Below are 15,849 nucleotides of genomic sequence, written 5' to 3' on the forward strand. Positions count from 1 at the left end.
AGTGGACTGATCTCTCCCACTTTGTTCTTTCCCAGAGTTGTTTTAGTTTTAAATTTTAGAATAATCTTGTCTACATATACAAAGAAAAATCTTGTTGGGATTTTGGTAGGAACTGTGTTAAACCTGTGTATCAGTTTGGGTGGAACTGACATCTTTACTCAGCTGCATCTTTCAATCCATGTGAACGTGTCCATTTATTTAAATCTTTGGTGTCATTCATCAGCGTTTTGTAGTTTTCAGCATACACGTCCTTAGATGTTTTATTAGATTTACACTGAAGTGGGTTTTCTTTTTAGCAATTACAAATGGTACTGTGTGTTTTAGTATTCAGATTCATTGTTAGTATGTAGAAAAAAGGTTTTCGTATGTTTATCTTGTGTCCTGAGATCTTGCCGGAACTCCCTTATTGTAGGTGGGGTTTTTTTGTTTGTTTTTTTTTTTGGCTGCCATGCGTGGCAGTGGCATGCGGGATCTTAGTTCCCCGACCAGGGGTCAACCCTGTGCTCCACCCCCGCACACCCCCAGCCCCCGCAGTGGAAGTGCGGAGTCTTAACTACTAGGCCGCCGGGATTTCCTACATAGACAAGCATGTTATCTCTGTGATAATGCTGATATCCGGGTCCAAACCTAGGGATTCTGATTTAATCCACCTGGACATCAGGATTTTTAAAATCTTCCCTCTTGCTTCTAATAGGCAGTCTAGGCTGAGAAGCCCTAGACCACCCTGCCTACCTGCTCTGCCCCTGGGGACCTGTCTTGCTGTCAGGCCAGCATGGTTATCAGGCTTGAGTTTCTGAGGAACTGGCCCCTCTCAGCCCAGAAAAAACCACCAGGCCGTGATGGATAATCAACCAGTTTTAATGAACAAAAAATACTGATACGTATAAAAAGGTATTTTTGTCTGTCACTTAAGTGTCCCCATTTCCTAGATGGGAAGTGTCCTGTCCATGGACTTGAACGCCTGTTTCTCCCATGACCCTAGCGTCTGGGTGCACGGGGCTCTGTCAGGACAGGGCAGGAGGTGCCCATGTGAGGGGAAGGCGTGTGGCCCCTGTTGGGAGCTCTTGTCGGCTTTTTCACAGAATAGAAATTGCCTTGTCCTTGGCTTGAGAAGGCCACCAGTTAGACTAGAAATAACTGCTGCAAAATGGCTATCAACCCAGGTTCCTTATGTGAGGGAGGCTGACCTTCATCCTGGAGCCCAACCCTCTGCCTGTGGTTCTCAGTTTAGGGCAGAGCTGTTCTCAGATGCACCTTCTGGCGTGTAAGGACCCTGCTCGCCAGCAGTACAGCAGACAGGTCTGCACCAATGCAGCGTGACCGGGAAAGGACAGTGGGGGGGGGGGGGTTTAGGGGAGCGTGTGGAGGTGGGGCCTCGGGCCACCCCCAGTCGGTGGAGGAGGGAAAGGAGCAGCTGAGCTCAGAGCCCTCCACGTCCTGCCTCCGAGGGTTGGGGTGAAGCAGCACGGCCGCGGCTGCAGGGGCCAGTGAGAGCACGCACTCTAGTACCAGGGCCGGGGTGACGTCGGCGCCAGAGGCAGAGCAGGGTTACAGGCCACCACGCCAAAAGTTGAGTGGGCCGCACGCAATCCCCAGCACCCAGGCGCGTCCCCCTGTGAGGGGAGCCACCAGATGGCCAGCCAGAGGGCAGCGGGCAGGCCTGTCCGAAGCCTTCGACAGAGGGCACAAGGTTTCCCTAAAACATTAGCTCCAGCTCGTCGGTCTTGGGGCTTCTGAGGCAAGCAGGCTGGGGCTGGCCTTCGGTGCAGGGGTGCTCAAAGCCGTCCAGCAGCCCCCTCCGGACGGCCAGGCATGGAGGCCCCTGGAGAAACCTGCACCCAAGGGCATCTGCTGCTGGCCATGCACCGAGTCACTACCTGGTGGCAGGAGGGCCCTGACGGAGGGCAGAGCCTAGCCACCTCCTGGACCGGGGACCAGTGGGCACTGAGGAGCCCTGGCACCGGCCCCAGGGAGCTCGAGGCTGTTCCCGTGCTGCTCCGCCCTGGGCCCCCACGCTCCTCCACTGCCCCTCGTCTGGACCCACTTTGTTTCCTGCACCCGCCTGCCACCCCTGGGTCCTCTGCGTCAGCCCCCAGCTCGCGCCCTGGCGGGGACCGGCTCAGCCTGGGACAGGAAGCCGGGGAGGCTGGTCTGACATGGCTGCCTGGAGGCGAGGAATCAGCCCTGAGCGGGGAGTCGTGACCGAGGGAGGAGCAAGCGGGTGAGACACGTGAGTGGCACGGGGGCGGAGATGACGGGATGGAATGGTGGCTGCGAGTGGCCCCAAGGATCGGCTGTTGTCAGCACCGGGTATGGGGGTGCGCCACGTGGGCCTGAAGTGCTTCCCAGATGCGCCACTGCCAGTCCTGGGCCAGCTACACTGGGGTCACTGAAGCCTGGGCATGAGGATGCCGGGTGAGTCCCCGCTCTCCTCCCCGGAGCGGCCCGCCCCGCGTGCTCGCTTGCACTCACCGCATTCTCACGCCCAGCCCGGCCCCGGAGAGCAGCAGCACCTTCAGGGCTCTGCAGTGGCTGGGCTGCACTGCCTCGTGTAGAGCCGTGTCCCCTTCCTGTCGAGGTGGGGGCGGCGTCCTCCTACCTTCGCTTCCCAGGGAGGGTCAGGTCAGCAGCTACTGTCGCTGAGCTCAGGCTGCCTTAGTCGTGGCCCCCAGGGGTGGAGCCGCCCCAGCCCGGGACAACCAGACGCCTACCTTGTCCTGTGCGTCAGCGCAGGCCCCGCAGGTGACGAGGTGCTGCAGGCAGTCGCGGTGTGCACGGCCATGTGCAGGGGCGTGCCCCAGATCTAAGGGAGCGGTGAGCCTCAGTGTCATTCCAAGCTGGCAAGGCCATGTCCCAACCCCAGGAAGAGCATTGGGCCGCCCCGCAGCCTGTGCCCTCCCCTGGTCCCGGGCATTGACCCGGGCGCCCCGGTTAAGCAGCTGTTTGAGGATGTCCAGGTGCCCTCTGCGGCAGGCCCAGAACACAGGGGTCCCGTCCGGCTGCAAAACAAAGCACCAAAGTAACCCTGACCTGCAGAGATGCCAGGCGGGGGGTCTGCTGTGGGGATGGCCCTTTCCTGGTTCTCACCAAGTCCCGAGCGTCCACGGTGGCACCCGCCTCCAGCAGCTTGTTCACGAGCTGGCTGTGACCCTTCGGACAGGCCCAGTGCCAGGCCGTGCGGTGGAGCTGGGGTGCTGCGGAAGGGAGTTAGATGCAGGGAGCGCAGCCACCCCCGGAGGTCCCACCCGCAACCCCATTCCCAGAGCTGGTGCCCTGAACAGAGCTGCTTACTCCCCCGTCGTGTGAAGGGCCTCTCTCTTCAGACTCAGGAGGCATCATGGGACCCATGCCCCATAAAACAGAAAAACCCTGCAGTTTCCTAGGCTCTGACTGGACCACGCTGAAGGCCGCATGCCTGCACCCACCCTCGCTACCTTGTCGTGGGCACTGGGGTCCCCTCCGTCTGTCAGGTACTTGTCAGTCAGGGCCTCCTGGTTCTCAGCAGCTGCCTGCAGGAATGCCTCCAGGTCCACGGGCTCCAGCTGGGCCAGGGGCTGCGGCTGGATAAGTTCAAGGACGAGATCAACTCACTCCCCACACTAGGCCTCTGGGACACAGCCTCACCAGTCTAACCAAGTGGTTCCAAATAGCTGGCGGAGGACCAGCGCACTGTTGGCTTATACAAACAATAGATTTAAACACTTGCCTCCAGGACTTCCCTGATGGCGCAGTGGTTAAGAACCCGCCTGCCAATGCAGGGGACACGGGTTCGAGCCCTGGTCCGGTAAGATCCCACATGCCGTCGAGCAACTACCTGTGCACCACAACTACTGAGCCTGCGCTCTAGAGCCTGCGAGCCACAACTACTGAGCCCACGTGCCACAACTACTGAAGCCCGTGCACCGCAACAAGAGAAGCCACCGCAATGAGAAGCCCGCGCACGGCAATGAAGAGTAGCCCCCGCTCACCACAACTAAAGAAAGCCTGCACGCAGCAGTGAAGACTTAACGCAGCCAAAAATACATTAATTATAAAACAACAACAGAACTTGCCCCCAGAAGATTCTGACTGAATAGGTATGGGGCGGGGTTACGGATTGACTTGTGTTCCGCCCCCCTGCACAGGTTCATATTGTAGTCCTCACCCCAGTACCTCAGTACATGACCTTATTTGGAAATGGGGTCATTGCAGCTGTAATCGGTTAAGATGCCGTCATACTGGAGTAGGGTGGGCCCCGGTACAATACGAGTGGTGTCCTTATTGAGAAGGGACAGACCTTTGGACACAGGCACGCAGGCAGGGAGAAGGCCACGTGAGCTCAGAGGCAGAGATCGGGGCGATGAGGCCACAAGCCAAGGAACACCACCAACCCCAGAAGCTGGGGAGAGGTGTGGACGGATCCGCCCCCAGAGCCTCAGAAGAAATCAACCCTGCCTTCCGACTCCTTGATCTTGGACTTCCAGCCTCTGAGACGACCATAAATAGCTGTTGTTTAAGCCCGCAGTTTGGGGTACTTGGTTCCGGCAGCAGCCGTAGAAAACAACGCCGGGGGCGGAGGGCCCCCTGGTGCGGGCTGTGCAGCTGCGTGGCGGCAGTGTTACTTCTCCCCAGGCCTCCCACAGGGACGGGGGGCTCCTGCTCAGGCACTCCAGCCCTGGTGTGGCACTCCCACGCACCCACCTTCCCGCTCACCTTGACCTCAGGCTCGGGTGCCCTGGCGGGGACTCTGCGTTTCAGTCGCTTTTCTCTGTCTTCGAACCAATGTTTCCAGGTCAGCCAGGCTCTCCAAGTTAGCTCTGGCACTGCTGAATCTTTCATGCTGGGGCAGAAAGCGGGCAGAAACAGGACCACGCCAGCCATTGGCTGCTGGCCACGGCAACCCTGGGGCAGCTCTTGGTGGTTCTAACCCTCGTCTTCTCAGCCGCAGGAGAAGCGCCGCGCCCAGGCTGTCAGACCCTGAGCCCCGGGCTCGCAGCCCCCCTGCTCCACCTGCCCGTGCCCCCTGCCCCCCACCACTCACTCTCCTCCTCTCCTCGTCCAGTTCCTGCCTCTCCTGGGCCTCGGCCTCCAGGATCAGACACTCCGTGTCCACATCCCAATTCGTTCCTTTCGACTCTCTCCACTTACCTATAGGAACAAAGAATCAGAAAAATTAGGAGGAGCCCTTAGAAAACACAACTGTGCCAGACAGGGGAGTCCTGCCAGGAGCTGACGTACAGAGATGAGCGATCTGGATGTGGATCTGAGAGCTGGCCTGACCCCTCTCAAAGCTCCACGGCAGAGGGAGCCCCGCTGGCTCCCTGACCCCCGTGCTTGTCGCTGGCTCTCACCACCTGCAGCAGCACCCAAGGCCCGGGGGCTGACTGCTGCTCACTCTGTCCTGTCAGCAGGAACCCTGCGGCCTGGGCCTGACGCCGCATCTATTTATGCTGCTGGGCTGTGTCCAGGTGAGCTCAGGGCCTCCCTCGTGGGTGGTTGTCCTTACATTCCTACCCGAGCACACCACACTGCCACCTGACCCCAAGCCCGGGGGGACAGAGGAGGTGCCTCCCGGATAAAATTCTGAATTCCTGCGTTCAAATTTTGGCTCTTCAGGAAGCTATGTTTCTTCATAATAAAATGGGGTAAAACTAGCACTTACCTCTTGGAGCTATAAAAATGAAATGACTACCGGTGCTGTGCTTAGGGCAGAACCCACCAAACAATGGTCCATTCTTTTCTTCCTCCCCTGGCCCCCAGCCCCGTGATTCAGCGGCTGGGGAGCCCTGAGGAATAAGCACGTTGAGGGGAGAGAAAAGGCTGGAATGATACGATGGCAGAGCCTAGGGCTTCCAGCCACGTAGAACTACATTCCATTCCCTTCTAAAGCAAACTCAGGCAGCCTAACACTTCCTGGGCCCTGCAACCCGCCTCCCAGCAGCGGCTGTCCTGGGCTGCGGGCAGCAGGGCCCTGGCCCGCAGTGGGGCTTGTGGGGCAAAGTGACGCCCTGGGCCTCGCTACCCTCCATGCCCCATCCCTCACAACAGACGTCCGAGTGTCACTGGTGTGCCTGCTTCTCTCGCTGCCCAGGGAACTCGAGGGCCCTCCTCCTTGTCCCCAGCCAAGGCAGCCAGACCCTCCGGACCATTTCCCCAGCAAAGACCATCAACGCAACTGAGCTCAGCCAGCACCCAGCCACACTTGTGTCTTCCGGGGTGACCTGCCGCTTCCCGTTCCTCTTTGGCCAACACAGTCCAGGGCAAAACCCACTACACTCAAGGATTTTCTCGTCTACCATCGCCAGACGCCTTTCTCACCTTTCTCTTGCTCCTTGGCCCCTCACCACCTCACACGAGAACTAGGCAGACAGGCCGGAAAAGTACTACAGGTTTCTACTCCCAAAACCTCCTCAGGCACCAGAAAGGAGCTGCCCGGCCTCCGCGTTCTGCTGAGACGGTCTGGGGGTGCCCAGACCACTGCCCGGCCTCCGCTGCACGTCCTCACCAACTACTGGATGCTGACGAAGTCCGTGGCCCCTCCCCTGCTCGTCACGCCCCCAGCGAGAAGAGCCGAGCAGCTCAGCCCTTTTATAGGAGAGCTGTCTGGGGCCGGGGTGGGGGCAGGGCAGAGGCTCGGGCCCCGGCCAGGCGACTCCGTGGCTCCGTAACACCCACCAAAGTACCGGTGTGAGCACACAGCCCACTGCGGGCGCGGGAGAAAGAGCTGTTTTGAGCTGAGTCAGTTGCATCCTCAGACACCCCCCATCCTGCACCTGTGCCATCCCCCCCGCACCTACTCAGAAGTGATTCAACCAATAAACACACATCCTGGGCGCTGGGCCACCAGCCCAGGTTCCGGGGGAAACGGCTCCCATTCTCCTAAGTGCAGATGCCCTGGAGAAAAAGAAGTGAGCCGCCACGTTGCTGGAGGTCTGGCTGCCTGAGACCCTGGGAGACGCGGCCCAACTGCCCCGGCAAAAAGACTCCTAGAGAGGACCTCTAAGCACAGACGCAAGGGGCCGACCTCTGCCTCGAGACGCTTCCCGGCTGCTACAGGAGGAGATCGAGGGACTTCCCAACTCCCGGCCAGCTGCCAGGCCGCCTGGGCTGCTCTTGGTGGTGGTTTCCTTCCCCAGACACCCACCCTGCTCCCTCACCACTGTGACGGTCAAGGTCGACGATTAAGCTAGGCCACCATCAGAAGCCAAGCCCAGCCCGTCATCAGCCCCTCATGCCTCTTGAAGAGCCTCCCACGGCCGACACGCACGTCCCCCACCAGGGACCTGGTGGTGGACCTGGGCACGGAGACGCCCTTCGCCAGGAAGGTGAGGTTCAGATCCGCTGCAGGTCCAAGTACGAACGTTAACCATTAATCCAGTTGCAAAGCAATCAGTCTGCAGCTACCAAAGCCAAACTTCCTAATTCTCCCTAAGACACCAAGCACGACTTCCACCCAGCTGTGCCTTGAGTTCTGCCTTGACCTTTGAAGGGCAATCTGATTGCTCGTGTCACTCGGATTCTGGAGTCTTATTCACTAGCTGTCAGATTTCCTAGTGAATAAGACTCAGAGCAACAGGAGCAGGGATGACCAGGACGAGCCCGCGGGAGGGAGAACCGTGGATCCAGGGCAGCCCAGGGCCCCACCACAGCTGGCTTCTTGGTGACTGCTTCCAAGCCCAGCGGCCACGGCTCACGGGCCCAGCCGCTCCGCGGCACGCGGGACCCTCCCGGACCGGGGCACGAACCCATGTCCCCTGCATCGGCAGGTGGACCCCCAACCACTGCGCCACCAGGGAAGCCCGAGCCCTGAGCTTCTGAGAGAAACTCCATCCTTATGCTCCAGGGTGTTTCTGTCAAAGGTGATTCTTACCAGTGGTCCTGAGGAGGGAAACGGCTACCTGGAGGAGAGTGAGGGGAAACCGACAAGAACAAGCAGAACTTCAGTTCTGGACTCCACTGCCTGCCACACAGAGACTCCTCTCCTCCAACGTCCGAGGGCGGGGGCACCGACAGGCTGCATCAGAAATTCTCAGCGGAAGACTTACTGGTATTCACATGAAACTAATTGGTATTCACTTAATACTGGTATAACTTATCAAAGAAAAAACGTACTCCTGGTAAAAACTCCAAACATAGCAAATGAAGCTCAGGACACCCCTGGTTAAGTACTCTTGCCGTGGAGCCCGCGGAAGCCATGGGTACAGTTTAACACACAGCTTCCTCACGCTCCTCCTGTGTGTTGTGTGTACGCACCTACATGTTTCTACAGACTTTACGTCATCACGACTCAGCACTCTTTCCACATTAGCACACGCTGCACTCAAAGTGCTAGAACCTCGCCGTCCCCCTGCTGCAAACACCTAGGTTCTCTCTGCATTTTTTTTTTTTTTTTTACGTTACACCCCATGCTCCAATCCAAATTTTTGAAAATGCCTCTGTAAATAAACATCTTTGGGGACTTCCCTGGCGGTCCAGTGGTTAGGACTCGGCGCTTCCACTGCAGAGGGCATGGGTTCGATCCTTGGTCGGGGAACTAAGATCCCGCAAACCACTCAGTGAGGCAAAAAAAAAAAAAACCCCAAAGCAAACATCTTTGTGCACACAGATGAATATCTCTCTAGGGACCTACAGAGAAATCAATGTATTGGCCCCGTTCACTTAAATCTTAATAGATATTGCCAAACTGCCGTCCACACCGGCGGTAACCAATTTCCACGAACAGATAAAAACAAACACAGTTAAGACAAGGAACAGCATCAAAGAGAAAAGGAAAAAGATATATAATTATGTACATGTATACATAACAAAGGATCAATATCCAGCATACAGAACTAACTCCTATGAATCGAAAAAGAGAACAATTTTAGATGGACAAAGGGTACGGACAGGAAGGTCACAGAAGACAGGCGTTCAACCTCACCAGCAATTAGCAATGCAACCAAACAGCAGCAGTGTGTAGTCTATCAGACGGTTGAAATGAATGAAATTACTATAAACGCAAGTGTTGGTCAGGTTCTGGGCAGATGGGAGCTCCCATACACTGCCCACACGGTGCCGGGCACCCTCCCCAGCACTCCCCAGATATTCACTCGTCTCACCCCCATGTGGACTCCGAGGCAGCCCCACTGTAGTCACTCCCACCTTAGAGATGAGGACGCAGGGGACTTCCCTGGCGGTCCAGTGGTTAAGACTGTGCTTCCACTGCAGGGGGCACAGGTTTGATCCCTGGTCAGGGGAATTAAGATCCTACGTGCCGCAAGGCAAAAAAAAAGAGGACGCTGGACAGATGGGTAAAGTGACTGGTACCAAGGTCACTTGGCTAGAAAGCAGCTGTTCATTTGTCACATATTCCACAGTTTCTTCTCATGCTTACATACTTTTGTATCTTCAGATTTGGGTCTTTGCTCGAAATTTATTTTTGTGCATGGGATGAGGTAAGGATATAACTTTATTTTTTCCAAACGGAGAGATGTTTCCACATGAACTAATTTAGAATACGGTCACCTGTCCAGGCTGGAGTACTGGCAGCCCCACCAAGTCGCCGCCCTTGCTTCCCCAGTGGCCAGAATGGGGCTCTTCCGGGGTCCTCCAGCCTCAGGATCCCACCCTGCGGCTCAGGCGCTGACCGAGGCGGGGGCTTGGAGGGCTAGTCTGTGTACCCCACACGCAGCCCGTGACAGGAGCGGGGAGACTCAGCTGGCCAGCAGGTCCCGCAGGTCGCTGTTGCAGGGCAGCAGGTCACAGGCGAGTCGTGCCTTCCGGTCCCGGACGGCCTTCAGGGCTGGGCTGTGTTGCAAGAGGAGGGAGCAAACGTCCACGTGACCCTTCTCGGCGGCCTGTGGGGAGAGAGGCCCGGATCAAAAGCCGTACCCCACTGGGCCCTGTTCTTTCTTGCTCCACTTCTGGGGCCCTTTTAGTCCGAGAAAAGGTCTCGTGGAAATGGAGGCGCTGGCCGTCTGAGCCGGTTTCCCCTAACCCCTGCCAAACTGCAGTGACGTGCTGCAGGGTGGCGGGGCACCCTGGTGCCACTTGGGCAGTCAGCTTCAGCTTTTCTTCCTTGTGTCCTCTGCTCAGTGGCCATGCTTCTTTGCCCAGGCCTGCACATTAAGAACAAGGACAGAACCTTGGATCTCTAAGCACCTTTACAAACATTCAGATTGTCTATAGGGTGCTGGGTGCCGTGGGCACAAGACACATCAGACACGGCCCCTGCCCTCTGGGAACTTTCAGATGAGCGGAGAGAAACAGGCCCAGTACCCAGCTTTCTCCTCGTCCCCTCGGAGATCAACGATCCCAATCTGGATGTCAATTTCTAACCTACATCCTCCAAAAGAGAAGTGTTAAGTGATTTACATAGATTATCTTACTTAACTTTTATAATAACCATCAGAGGTAGGAAGTATCATTATTTCCACTTTATAGATGAAAAAACTGAGGCTTACAAAAGTTGAGTAACTCGCCCAGGGTCACAGAGCTAATGCGGCAGCATGGGGAATTCTAAGCCAGGTCTGTGACCTCAAAGTCCGAACTCTCAATAGCTATGCTGTATCACTATATTCCCTACTCCTCCCAAGAGACAAATTAAAGGGCTACGGGGGCTCCTGAAAGGTATCAAAGTTAATGTTAGTACCGAACACCATCTCAAATTCGAAGCTAAATCTTTATTCAGCATAAATATTATCTTGATGACTACAGACCTGGGATTCCCAATTTTACTGCTTCAACTCAGGCAATGGCGTGTTGTGAGCAGTTGTAAGATGAATTCCAAATAATTTCTGGCAAAAGGAAGTGCCAATGTTTGCAGAAGGAAGCAAGGGAGGGAGGCAAGCAAGCTGGAAGGAAGGGACGATTCACATTCCTCACACACGTGCATTCCCTCAATTTCTCGAGAATGCCGCAAGTGCGGGTGACACCAGCTAGGTCCATCCATGGCAGTGTCCTGCCTATCAACACCCATCATGTGAGCCGTGGCAGTGAAACACTCAAGCCAACACCAGTTTAGACCACTGAGAAACGAGCAACCCGCCTTTCCAACCAGCAAGGGTCTCAAAACGAAACAACCCCCAGCTGCTCACTCAGCACCTGAGCTCAGTGCTGAGGCCACGGCAGGAAACAGGACCAATCCCAGCTGCCTCCAGTGAGACGGAGCTCACACAGGGAATTTCAAGGGGGAGAAGAGTCAGAAGTGAAGCACAGAGTGCTTCCGGGCAACCAGGTGCAAGAGCTGTCCTCCTCTGAGGAAACGGGAGGGCGTGATGTAGAAGCTGCAATCCAGAAGGAAGGACAGACGCTAGTCAGAGGGAAAAGGGTGATGTGAGGCATCCGGATGGGGAGAGATGTGGTCTGTGGCCTGCAAGTGATAGAGAAGCAGGTTCAAGAAACTGAGGACGACTAGCGGGGCAAGGGCAAGCCGGCAGGTAGGCAGGGGCTGACCCCAGAGGGCCTGTACAGCAGCGTAAGGACTTGGTAAAAGCAAGCCTCCGAAGGACTCGAAGGCACGGCGTGGTCAGAAGTGCTTTTTAAACCATCACTCTGGGAGAAGATCAGTGGGGCTAACGGAGGAACAGGTTTGCACACATACGCCGTAAGTGTGCGTCAACTGCGTCTCAAAGATGCACAAGAAATCGGTAAAAGCGGATGCCTTAAGGGAGGGAAGGGAAGACTAAGGGACCAGGGGTCGGGCGGGGGGCGGGGCGGGAAACTTGTGTCCACGGCAGACAGTCTGTACTCCTCAAACCGTTCACAGCGGGTAGGTGTTTCTAGTCAGAAGACATTTAATTAAATGATCACTCCGATCACAGCGTGGAAAGCAGACTAGAGGGATAGGCAAGAGTGGTGCAAGTTTCAGGAAGCTCCGTGGAAAAGCACTGAGGACACATCATGAAGGGGGAGAAAAAGAAAATGACGCCATACGTTTAGTTCTAATTTATGTGCGCAGGAGACATGCCGGAAAATTATACGTTAATCCTAAAGTGACGAGAGGTGAGCACCGAGGTTACAAACGATTTCAATTTTCTACTTTATGCTTTTCCGTTTTCCCCATGTTTTCTACAGTGAACGCATTATAACTTTTACTTTTTTATTTTTGGCCACGCCTTGCGGGATCTTAGTTCCCCGACCAGCGATTGAACCTGGGCCCACAGCAGTGAAAGCGCGGAGTCCTAACCACTGGACGGCCAGGGAAGTCCCATATTATAACTTTTCTAATGAGAGAAGACTGGTTCTTGCAACCTGTGAAACTTCCAAGAGGGGACCCACCTTGTGCAGACTGGTCATGCCGTCGTCGTCCACCAGCCTGGGATTGGAGCCGTGCGACAGCAGGAGCCGGGCGATGTCCGTGTGCCCACAGTAGCTGGCCCGGTGCAGAGCGGTGGCTCCCCCGTGGGTCTGGGCATCACACTTGGCCCCGCTCTCCAGCAGGAACTGGCACACGGCATAGTGCCCGTTGCGGCTGGCATAGTGCTGTGGGGAACAGAGCCGGGGTCAGGGGGCAGAACCGCGGCGGGCGGTGCCCCCTCCGGCACCTGGGTGACCAGGGTGAGCCTTCATTCCTAGCTTCAGTTGCCGCCACTGTAAACTGGGGATGATGACCATTCCTACCTCGCAGAATCCTTATGAGAACGAAGTTAAATAACTAATGCAAAGCACTTATGCTAATTAAAAAAACCCAGGTTCACGTGATGCTTAAACAGAAACCCTGCTGGGAGAGGAGGAAGGGTGGGAGAAGAGAAAATGCAAACATCATCCCCTCCCCACCCCCAGAGAGCAGGAACCCGGTGAGGCTCATCCCCAGCTCACCAGAGCCGTGTAGCCGGCGGAGTCGGGCTGGCTGGGGTCCGCTGCCTTCTGAATTAAATACTTCACTCGGCCCAGGTCCCCGTTCAGGGCTGCAGACCAGATTCCTGCAGAAGGACAACCCGAGCACTGAATAACACTGAATGACTGGGGGCTTCCAGCGCTCCCTTTGCCTCCTGACCTCTTGTTTTCTCATCTATAAAATGGAAATTCATGGGTTCAACAAATATTAACACGAGCACCTTCTCTGTGTCAAGGACTGTGCTGGGTGCTGGCGACATCGCTGGGAGCAAGACAGACAAGGGGCTTGTCTAACCAGGACAGGAGATTGGGCAGACACAGTCACCCTTCTTCCCACTGCAAACACACCAGTGTTGGATAAAGTACTGTTTAAGATGTTTGAATATACAGTCACAGTCAAAAGGAAGAACAGGACATTGCCAGGTGCCGGCGCAAAGTGAAAACCACAGCCAAAGTTGTGAACAGTCACCCCATCTGTGGAATCCCGAGAGTCCTCAGAACCGTCCCACAACTCAGAGGGCTTTGGCTGGAACGCCTGAGCGAGCAGCGTCTGGAGCAAAGTCGGCCGTGCGCACGGTGAGAAACCAGACAGAGCCAGGCTCTGTGCACAAAGCCGCGGGTGGCGAGTGCAGCAGCAAGGATAGTCTGGGGCAAAAGAGTTACCCCGCTGAGCCCACAGGTAGGGATGACATCGCCTGCCTCGAGGCCATCTCTGCCGTATCTCACGCCTGCAGTGCCCACACGCAGCCCCCCTGGTCTGAAGCTCCATCCTCTCGGGGTGGGTGCAATACCCTGGCTGCAGGCTCTGCTGCCCAGGGGAGCAGGGCTGGGTGTCCTGGGGTCGCACCAGGTGAGGAGCCGGGCCCAGCCGCACCATTGGGGAAAGTTCCTGAAACCAAAGCCTGTTTCCCGACCTGCACGCGAGCCGGTGTTTCTAATGCCGAGCTCCCGCCGGGTCCCTGGCGGGCTCTCACTACGCGGGAGCGGTGAGCCCACCGCCCGCCAACGCTCCGACTAGGTCCCCAGGCTGCCTCCCCCTCGGGGCCCCGGTTTTCGGCCACCTCCTCTGCCCTGGGGGCCTGGGGACGCCGGAAGGCGCCGGGCCGGTAGGGCCGCGCACCCGCCTCACCCCTCTCGAAGTCCATCTCGTCCAGCGTCTGCTGCACGCCGGGAGCCGCGCTGGGCCGGGAGCAGCAAGGGCCTTCGGCGCAGGGCTGCGGCACCGCCATGTCACCCTCCGCGCCCTCCCACCCGCTGGCGGGCGCGGCCGCGGGTAAGGTCACGGGCACGGGCGCCGGCGCGGCCTCGGCGAGCGGGGTGGGCGGGGCGGGCGCAGCGCTGCCCACCCGCCCGGCCTGACCACTCGGCGTCCGCACGAGCCACGGGGCCGACCAATCAAGCTTCTGGGTCTGAGCCCGGGAGCCAATCGCGGCGGTGGGGTTGGACCGGGGGGGTGGGGTGGTGCCTGGCCGCGCCCGCCCGAAGCGGCCACGCGAGGGCGTCCCAGGCTAAGCGGAGGCCGGGGCGCGCCTGCTGGAACCCAGGGGGGCGGGGGTGGGGTGGGTCGGGAGGGTTTATGTGGCGCCCTTCCAGGTTCTCTTCGTCCCACCGGACTCCCCAAGGGCAGGGGGTCGCCGGGAGCACCCCAAGGTCCTTTCCCCCTTCTTTCCCCCACCACGCGGGCCCAGGAAGACGGGTCACCGCGGCAGCGCGGTGACCACTTGAAAGGCCGCGCGACACCCTCCCTCCTCTCGCCCCTCCTGCTCACTTTTTAAAACCCCGTGGGAGGCAGGTAGTCATGACCTATCCTGCCGCTGGGAGCACCTGCACGTAGGCCCGGGGGGCAGGGAAAAGGGCCTGGAACCCTCAACCCCACAGTGGGCACCTCGTTCACCGAATCAACCTTCTTATATCGAGACATTCTCTGGGCTGTGGCTTAGTGACCGTGCGGGAAGCGTAGCGTGCTCAAGTCAGCAGATGCCAGCCCTCTCTTAACAGCAGGACGCCGGGCAGCAGCCTATTCCAGCCACAGCAGGCACCCCCAGACCGGTCAAGGGTACAGAGGACTGGCCGCCTCTGTGTGTGGGCGTGAATTATAGAACCCAGGCGGGGTCCTGTTTTTCTTACAAATATCTGGGCGCTGCACGGCTCCTTCCATAGGCCAGGGGCTTGGTGCCCACCGGGTGGCAATGGGGAAAGTTCCCTATGGTGTGAAGCTGAAGCGTTCAGGGCTAACAGTCTGGAGGGCAAAGGCTGGAAGTCATCTTTCCTCCCTTAAGTTGGTTGGGAGCCCCATCCTCACACGAGCCAGCCCACACCACCTTAAGCTGCTTCTAGGAAGTTCCCCTCCTCGGCCCCCTCACTCCCATTTCCCCTTCCCAGAGTTCTGGGAAGCCAGGCCCCTCCCGCTCTCCTGCTTCTACTCCCCATGCCCTGACTTCTCCCTTTGGCCAGAAGCCAAGGCTGGCTCTCAAGAGGCTGTGGCCCTGGTCTGGCTCCCAGCCCGAACCACCACTGTGGGAAAACATTGGCGCCTGGGCTGTCCCCCCTCCAGAGAGGGGCACAGGCAGGAGGGGGACCACTGAAGGAAAGGGAGGCTGCCCCAGGACTGAGAAGGGGGGCAGTCCAGCCCCACTCAACCCACAGGGAGTCTCCCTCTTGGCACCCAGAAGGTTTTGGCCCAAATGTCTTATCTCCGTGACAGGAAGTTTCATTTTCTCCATTTTATTTGTCCATATAAAAATACTCAAATATTTACAACAAATAAATACGTGGGGACACAATAAGTTACACTGTGAGAAGCCCTCCTCCTGGGGCTGGGAGAGGATGTGCCGTGTCCTCAGCATGCCCGCCCTCTCCTCCCCTCCCCCTCCCCTCCCCCCACACCACCTTTCCCAGCCCCGCCAGGGAGGACAAGTATAAAATACCACTGAATCCCAGGGCCAAGCGGGAGGCCCCTCCCACCCTTCCCCCAAACACACAGGAGGCTCCATCTCCCCCCCCCCACCCTGAAAACATTCACAGCCCCGGGAGTCCAGAGCCCTGGACTCCCCC

At 57.5% G+C, this 15,849-nt stretch overlaps 2 protein-coding genes across 2 annotated transcripts; both read right to left on the minus strand.

Moving 5' to 3' along the window:
- Positions 1 to 2,176: 2,176 nt before the first annotated feature.
- ANKRD23 (ankyrin repeat domain 23) lies at positions 2,177 to 8,260 on the minus strand (the record flags this gene model as incomplete). Its single annotated transcript, XM_082851233.1, is given in 12 exon segments — positions 2,177 to 2,375; positions 2,379 to 2,396; positions 2,473 to 2,480; positions 2,483 to 2,570; positions 2,712 to 2,999; positions 3,088 to 3,186; positions 3,435 to 3,560; positions 4,693 to 4,750; positions 4,752 to 4,819; positions 5,021 to 5,127; positions 7,878 to 7,993; positions 8,256 to 8,260. Coding segments are annotated over 12 exon segments (1,056 nt in total). The 3' UTR covers positions 2,177 to 2,300.
- Positions 8,261 to 8,380: 120 nt separating this feature from the next.
- Positions 8,381 to 14,053, minus strand: ANKRD39 (ankyrin repeat domain 39). Its single transcript, XM_082851612.1, has 4 exons — positions 13,925 to 14,053; positions 12,778 to 12,881; positions 12,238 to 12,441; positions 8,381 to 9,815 (listed from the first exon to the last, which is right to left on the minus strand). Exons 1-4 carry the CDS (start codon positions 14,022 to 14,024, stop codon positions 9,672 to 9,674), a joined length of 552 nt encoding a protein of 183 aa, XP_082707738.1. The 5' UTR covers positions 14,025 to 14,053; the 3' UTR covers positions 8,381 to 9,671.
- Between the last annotated feature and the right edge of the window lie 1,796 nt (positions 14,054 to 15,849).

This window comes from Leucopleurus acutus (genome assembly GCF_964270905.1).
Source record: "Leucopleurus acutus genome assembly, chromosome: 12".
Lineage (NCBI taxonomy): Eukaryota > Metazoa > Chordata > Mammalia > Artiodactyla > Delphinidae > Leucopleurus > Leucopleurus acutus.